Here is an 8,135-nt window from a genome sequence, read left to right as displayed (position 1 = left end):
AAAAGGCCCATCGTGGATCGTCGTGGGAGCTACAAGATCGCCGTGGGATCGTCGCCATAAAAGGTATCAGTGATAAATCAAAGTGTACTAACTGTGTTTTTTTGTCTTTTATGTATCTAGATTGGCTGGCCAAAGGACCGAAAAGGCCCAACGAGGATCGTCGTGGGAGCTACAAGATCGCCGTGGGATCGTCGCCATAAAAGGTATCAGTGATAAATCAAAGTGTACTAACTGTGTTTTTTTGTCTTTTATGTATCTAGATTGGCTGGCCAAAGGACCGAAAAGGCCCAACGAGGATCGTCGTGGGAGCTACAAGATCGCCGTGGGATCGTCGCCATAAAAGGTATCAGTGATAAATCAAAGTGTACTAACTGTGTTTTTTTGTCTTTTATGTATCTAGATTGGCCGGCCAAAGGACCGAAAAGGCCCATCGTGGATCGTCGTGGGAGCTACAAGATCGCCGTGGGATCGTCGCCATAAAAGGTATCAGTGATAAATCAAAGTGTACTAACTGTGTTTTTTTGTCTTTTATGTATCTAGATTGGCCGGCCAAAGGACCGAAAAGGCCCAACGAAGATCGTCGTGGGAGCTACAAGATCGCCGTGGGAGCTACAAGGTCGCCGCCTCGAGAACCAGAGATTCATGCCCATTTGGATTACGAAGAAAAGAAGATGGTACGGTTTAGTATGGCCGAATCGGCATTTTTTTTTTACTTTTTCCATTTGTTGTGATCTGTGTCATACCAACGTGTTGCTCATTCCTTTGTCCCTACTTTAGTTTCCCTTTAATCATTTTGGCTTTACGGGTAATTCACTATGCACTGATTGCACGTCCCTTTCGATCCATGGTCGTTAGTTGTAGCTGTAACGGTTCGGGTTTGCTTTAGTCCCTGCCTTAATCAATCCCACCCTTTTTTTCTTACTTGGTGTAGGTATACTAACGATTTTACTAACTTTTCAAATAGTTTACAAAAAGAAAGAGAAAAAAGGCAAATTTCAGTTTGTGTTCTGTCAGTGAAAAGCCAAGAAAATGCAAATCATTTGCAATAAAAGAAAGAAACTGTAAACAAAAAGAAACCTAGATCTGGGGTAAGGAGAAATCCAGCCAAAAAATAGCTGGTGGGCAACAACGGCCCACAACGGCCCACAACGTGTTGAGAGGAAATAATATGGCGGGCAAAAAACGGGCCGCCATGTGAAAAGAAAAAACAGCGATGATGCAAAAAAAAAAAAAAAAATGGCGTCAACAACAAGTCACCATCCGAAAAAAATTTAGTCATGCCATTTGAAGAAAGTAAAAGGTGATGCCGTAATGATAACATGCGTAAGTACCAATCAGAGTTGGGAGTAGCTCACTGAAATGGGAGCGCGCTCTGAGCTTTCCGCTCAGTGCTTTAAAGTGAGCGGAAAAGCTCTTTCGCTCGCCCCCAAAAAAAGTGAGCGCGCTCTCGCTCATTTTTCGCTCGCGCTCTTTGAAAAAAAAAACCGCGTAAAACATGCATTTTGATCCACCTATAATTTCTATTAAAATATTGTTCAAATCTAAAGCACAGCGCATCCACAAAAAACTTAGTAAATAAAACATGTTTAACTGTACCAGTGTATTGAACAGTGTTCATCAGGCTTCATTCTGGATACGCCATATAGCGTTAATAACATATTTACTATTTATAATAACATGTTACAACACAATTACACAACATCAAAACAAAAAGGGAACTTTGCAACAAAGATGCATCAAAATGTTTTTGCTGCGTAGGTAGTTTTTGAAGGGCAACTCTGCCAGTTCCTCGACGACATTCCATTTTGTTTCAAAAAAACCAGCTTATCGAAATTGCTATCCGATAAGTTTGACCGTTTCGGAACAAAAATGAGACCAGCCGTGCTAAAAAGTCTTTCGCAGGCAGCAGATGATGGAAGCGCGCTATTGTATTCCCTATTTAAAGAAAAGCATAGATTAGGCATCGGCTAAATAATTTCAAAGAAAGTATTAGGAATAAAGTATGTTACATAAATATCTGTTTAATCGTCGGGAAACGACTTAGATCTTCCAGAGAACCGGCGACATCATTGAAATACCGATCTACTTCCCCGATTTCGGTAGAGGCCCTTTTTCTTAGGCTGTTCAAAAACCGATTTTTAGATTTCTTTTTGATTGGTGAACTATCACTTTGGCTTGTTTCATCGCAGCTACTTTCATTTGCGCTAAACCAGAAAAATAAAAGACATTTAAATTAACTAGATCAACGAATAATTGCACAACGCTATACTCACTCAACTATTGCATTTGCACGCCTTTGAACTTCTTTTTTAAGAAGAACAATATCGTTGCTTTTTGATTCTTCTGGAACCCAAGATAGCTTAAAATGCGGATCACTGATAGCCGCTAGACGCATATGGTCGTCGTCGAACAAGGTGTCGAATCTTCTACTTACACCATCGAAGAGACAATTGACAAGTGGAATGCAATGGACGATACCTCTATCTTGTTGGAGACTTGTAAGTTTGTCCTTCAATATTGTAATGACAGGAAGAACACATCCCAATGACATAGCTTCTTCGTTTTGGAACACGTCCAAGGCTTGAGAAATTGGCTTCATAACTTTAATGAACTCTTTAAGGAATTCTTGTTCAGCGGCTGACAGTTTTTTAAGCTTGAAATGTTCAAAAATTGTTTGAAGTTCTTCATTTTTCTTCGATACAAAATAATGCACTTTGCACATCGCGTTGTAATAGCTGTTCCACCGTGTTACGTTATGGATAACGAATAACTCACCAATAGTCTTTCTTATGAAATCAGAAGCTAGGGAACTCCGACTTTGTTTATTCCAAACGGCAGACAGTTTTAAGTCCAACTGTTTTTTCAATTTTGTAAATTGACGATTGGTGATGGTTTTGACATCTGCAGTGGCAATCAGATTTAAGGAGTGACAAGTGCAGCGGAAATGACGAGGAAGAAAAATTCTACCGCCAACGTCGCAAATATCACTGTCGCTGTCAAACTCCATCTCATCTTGAGTTGCCTTTATCTCACTTTCTTGCGTCGGCACCGCAAGGCCACATGACTCGCCGCTTTCTACGTCCACTTGAATGTTGTTGCGATGATCTAAAATCAAACCGATATCAACGTAAATGACGTCTTCACTGTCATCTTCATCGGAAATTAAATCATCTTCATCACAGGAAGCTTCTGGTAAATCTTGCTTTTCCATTGATGGAAACATCTTGAAAGCTTTTAGAAAATTCGACCCGTTGTCTGTAATGGTGATGTTTACTTTGTTGCTAATCCGGAATTCAGCATGGAGATTTGACATTGCCTTGGCAAGCACGTCGTAAGTGTGTGCTCCATAAAGTCGCCGAACACCAAGACAAGCACTTCGCCGGATAATTTCTTTCGAATCTTTTCCTTCCCCTAGCCAATGAACCGTCATTCCCAAAAAGCTCTTGCGGTGGGATGTCCAGCAGTCAGCTGTGGTGGAAACATAATCCACCTTTTCAAGTTCAGAAATGAGGTTTGATTTAGTTCTTGCGTATTTTTGGTTTAAAATCTCCATCATCGAACGCCGACTTTTGATGACAAGTGGGCCAATCAATCCCCCAATAAGCTTCTGGAATCCGTCTTTTTCGATTTCACTTAATGGCAAAAGATCTGCGATGACATGATTCTGTATAAAAAATGAAAGAAAAATATATCGTCCTGTATCGAAATATATAATAAAATGTTTGCAAAGCCACCAAGATCGCCTCGTCAAGTTCTTCTTGGGTTCTTATTTGTTTAAATTTTGAGGAACTCGAATGCAAATGATCACTCAGTTTGGTTTGTGCCATTTTCTTTGTTTCATTGCTTGTAGCTTGAGATGTAGATTCCTCTCTCTTGTTTCTCCACGAAGCAATGAAATCAGAGAGATGAGAAGGGTGTTTAGTCTGGAACGATAAACATTAAACCATTATGAACTGGGAGTAAATCTTATATTAATCTTATTACGCTATCACTTTTGAAAAGTATATACCTTAATATGCCTTTTAGCATTATACACTGAGTTGTTGGTTATGGACAAGTACTCTGCCTTTCCATTTTTTCCGTACTTGGTCTTATGCATGTGGCATAACAAGCATTTAACCTTAAATCCCTTCCCACTCATCTGGTCGTGCATGAATGTGAAATACTTGGCTGGCAGTTGAATTCTTGACTTATTTGACGCACCATCAGCACTAACATGACTGACTTCATCTTCCTTCACCCTACAGCAGATTAGAAAATATGAAAATGACAATACAAATGGAACTTAGTTAACTATACTTACGATGTATCACAAAGAGAGTCATCAAAAGGTTCTGAATCCGAATGTGAAGTAACATAAATTTCTTTTTCATAGTCTTCGTCTCGGTCTTCTCCATCATGAATATTACTTGAATTGGAAGCCATAATAAATAAAGCAATCTTTGGAAAAACAAACAAAAACTTAATATTACATCTTATTATTTAAAGATTTTAAATCATGCAAAAAAAACCAAAGATTGTACTTGCCCACTCTGTAAAACAACGTGTAACAATGTTAAACTGAAAGAACTGTTTGCGTCGTCTGCGCATTTACTGTGCCGTTCCCGCAAATTATTTGCTATATTAAAACAGTTTAAATTGTTGCCGATAGATGGCGTAAGTGGCGTGAGCGCTCGCTCACTAGCCTTTCGCTCAAGCTCACGCTCGCGTTTTTCAAAGTTGAGCGGCTCTCGCTCGTCGCTCCTGTAAATTGGCGAGCGCGCTCGTTTTTCGCTCTCGCTCAGAGCGCGCTCCCCCCAACTCTGGTACCAATTAAGTATACACTTACACATATTTACAGGCGGAGCATCCAATAAACTTCAAATCCAACACACAATTCCGGGACACAAAAGACACGTTTGTATTCACCTAAATTTCACAAATATACGCCAGGATACTTTTAATGACGTACACACGTCAAACCACGGGACGACATTAAATGGGGGGGCTAGCAGACAAATTTAGTCGCTTGTTTTAAATCAGAAATACGCATGCGGGAAGCCATAATAGAAGGCCAAAGCTTGAGCAGTCAGATTGTAGCATGGTCAGATTGCAGCGCGCCTAGCGTATGGTCAGATTGAAGCGCACATAGCTCATGGTCAGATTACAGCGCACCTAGCGTATTGTCAGATTGCAGCGCATCTACCGCCAGAGAATGGGACTAGGAGTTGGCCCCGGGCCGATCGGGGCTTTTTTTGGCAATCGGAGCAGGCGGTTCTAGATGTAAAATTTTTCGCCTTGAACCCAATTTCAGTCGGGTTTCATAAGCGGGATTCAGAGCAAGTTGATATGTTTTTTTCCATTAGTTAAGTTGGCTAATATTTCCCTGTGGTTTCTCGTGTCTCAGGTAATCGGGTAAAGCTCAATCCCCGTTTGCCCAAGATTTATTTTTTTTTCGGGGCGGGAGGATTCCCTTGATTACAGATTATAGCTGTAAATTTTTCTGAACAGTCATTATTATTTATGTAATATTTTGAGTTAATCTTAATTATTTAGTTATTATTTAAATTATAATTGTAAACCGTAATCGTAAACTTGAAAATTGCAATGTTGCATCAAATCGCGCCTCGGAAGACAAGGCTGAGAGATGTTTGAAGGAAGAAAGTTTGAGAGGATGGTGTTAGCATTATTTCTGGTAAGAAAATTTAATGAAGTTTGTTTCTACGCTTATTATTATTGAAAAAAATAGCTACAACGTAACCATATAGAAACATTCGTGTAATAAATCTATTATAATGAAAGCAAATAATTAACTTTAAATTGGAAAGATGGTTTAGATTACACGGGATTTTCTTTCGCGGTTTCACGATGACTGTTCCATTTGTGACTACTCTTGACTAAATAGGGACTATCGGTGGAACGAATCTACAAAAATTGCCAGTTTTGTTCCCAGGAATCTTGTTGTAGATTGACCTGATTCGTGACTAGGCGATAATGGAACTTTAATTCTTAGTGGAACTGATGTATGAGTGTTAATCCTATGGCCATCTATCGGCCAAATTCCTATTTAATTTTCTAAATACAACTTTACGCATTCTAGCCATATAAATTTATATTTTTTAAATGAATAACTTTATTTGATTAAAAATATAACTATACAATAAATATTTTGTTATATTCTACTTAATTAGCTTATTTAGTATTACTATTAAGTATTAACTATTAACTTTCAATTTTGTACTTCAGCAAATGTAATGAATGTAATTCTAATAACAATTAGAATGATTGCGTGTCTTAGGTATAAACAATATGTTTGTTACGTTTGAATTCTCCCACTAGATCCGAGAGAATCTAAATGATTAATCATTACGTTTGCTTCGCTTTAAAAAGATCTAATTGAGCAGCAGAAACATTGTAACACGATTTTAGAGAATTTTCACTGTTTCGATAGATTTCACTATCACTGTTATGTACTCTATATTCCAGCCATGTTTTTTTTACATCGAGTTTATGTACCATCTATGTTAATCCTTCACATACCTTTTTGTCCCGATGATTTGTTTACTCGGAAATTATCGGGACTATGGAATTCGGAATTATCTGCCACACCTTCGACTTTGTAATGTTTCTGTATTGGCTGGACCACCTGAACAACACAACTAAATTTCTTTTAGTTATTTCATTGTTACAAAGCTAATACGATAGAGCGGTTGTCACTGCGAGGAGGATATTCAGAAGGAATTATTAATCGAAATGCTTGGACAGTACACTAATTACACAAAATCAAAACTGATTAACAATAACGTCAACGGCTATGGTAAGCAGCTCTATCTGTATCATTCTGTGCAGAATTTGGAATTTATTCTGTTAATTACTTATGTTTTGCGACAGAGAAAACTAGTGATCTGCTCCTTTACCAGTTACGTACCAAAATTTTAACAGATGTATTTGTAATCCGTCTCAATTTCAGGAAAAATACTGTCACAATAGAATTCCCAATGTAGCTGATGAACACAAACGTGTTTTGCGTTCTTGATTTGAAGTTGTTTCTTGAACAGAATCAGAGCGATATTCTGTGACGACTGCACACCAGGACTGTGAGGTACACTAATGTCTAAGGAACTGCATCATATGAAAAATATTGCAGCAAGGTGGTTGGTTCTTTTTCTCTTATGCCATCGGCACTGTTTTTTTCTACACCTTTTTTGTTTCGACAATTCCAAGAACCTGCTAATTGCTTAGACACAAATTCCTTAGATCAAGATCTGGAGGAGGGTGAACAAAAATTCATGTTAACTAGATTACTTTGAATTGTTTCTCGTGGTACTTTTTAATTTGTTTTACAGAGTATACGTTCTACTCAAGCTTACTTTAACGTTTGGATTATAATTTTCTGTATGTCTATGCACACGTGAACCAAGTATCCGATGGATATTTAACGAACATTCAGGTTAGGAATGCTGATGTATTTCAGTCCGGTGTAAGCCAACACAATCATTGGATACAGGGCTTTTCGCATCATAAGAGGATGCAATATAAAGGGACAGGCCGGGGGCAGAGGATGAAAAAAAAAATCTTAAACATCAACAAAATATCAAAACCCAATACATAATTTGCCAGAGAGGGAGAAAGATAAAGAGAAGAAAAGATTTAAGAGAGCTTGACTGGCAAGAGTAGAAACGAAGTAAACGGGATTTAACAAAAACCGGTCATTGAAAATAACAGCCAGATATACGATATGGATTCTGGGCTTGGTATTCTTGTTTTGGTTCAATTAACGACACAAGGACGAACACCTCGTCAGGGCTCCCCACAATACAAAGTGAAAAAAGGAAGGGTATAGAATAAATGTCATCGAGCTACTTAAACTCTATAGTTAGTATTTTTTTTTCATATTTCCTTTTAAATAAGAACTGGTGAATGAAGAATCTTCATCCATGGGAATCATGTTACATAATGCACCTACTGAAAAACAGGCGCCTATTATAAGACAATCGGCTGACAGATGTAATAAGAAAAAAGGAAAACAAAATAAAGCAAGTTTCTTGAACCAGAAAAATTTGCTCTTTTTGAAAATATGGATTTCTGTACTGAACGGAAGGGGAGCGGGGGGTGGGGAGGAAGATCAAGAAAACCAAGAAATTGAATAATGAAGC

At 38.2% G+C, this 8,135-nt stretch overlaps 1 protein-coding gene across 1 annotated transcript; it reads right to left on the bottom strand.

Annotated features, from left to right (window-relative positions):
* Positions 1-1,604: 1,604 nt before the first annotated feature.
* LOC130698693 (uncharacterized) lies at positions 1,605-4,529 on the bottom strand. The gene is made up of 6 exons (XM_057521378.1): positions 4,304-4,529; positions 4,010-4,241; positions 3,735-3,923; positions 2,274-3,664; positions 2,010-2,204; positions 1,605-1,935 (listed from the first exon to the last, which is right to left on the bottom strand). Exons 1-6 carry the CDS (start codon positions 4,423-4,425, stop codon positions 1,737-1,739), a joined length of 2,328 nt encoding a protein of 775 aa, XP_057377361.1. The 5' UTR covers positions 4,426-4,529; the 3' UTR covers positions 1,605-1,736.
* Positions 4,530-8,135: the final 3,606 nt, after the last annotated feature.

The sequence above is a fragment of the Daphnia carinata genome, unplaced genomic scaffold (genome assembly GCF_022539665.2).
Source record: "Daphnia carinata strain CSIRO-1 unplaced genomic scaffold, CSIRO_AGI_Dcar_HiC_V3 NW_026453071.1, whole genome shotgun sequence".
Lineage (NCBI taxonomy): Eukaryota > Metazoa > Arthropoda > Branchiopoda > Diplostraca > Daphniidae > Daphnia > Daphnia carinata.
Note: the sequence above shows the minus strand (reverse complement) of the source record. Positions and strands in the feature narration are given on the sequence as shown.

Bases quoted from the DNA above. Each gene is read 5' to 3' on its own strand.
- LOC130698693 (XM_057521378.1), bottom strand. From the start codon at position 4,425: ATGGCTTCCAATTCAAGTAATATTCATGATGGAGAAGACCGAGACGAA. The intron at 2,205-2,273 runs GTGAGTATAGCG...TTTCTGGTTTAG, and splicing joins CGTGCAAATGCAATAGTTGA to CGCAAATGAAAGTAGCTGCG. The intron at 1,936-2,009 runs GTAACATACTTT...TTCTTTAAATAG, and splicing joins ACGATTAAACAGATATTTAT to GGAATACAATAGCGCGCTTC.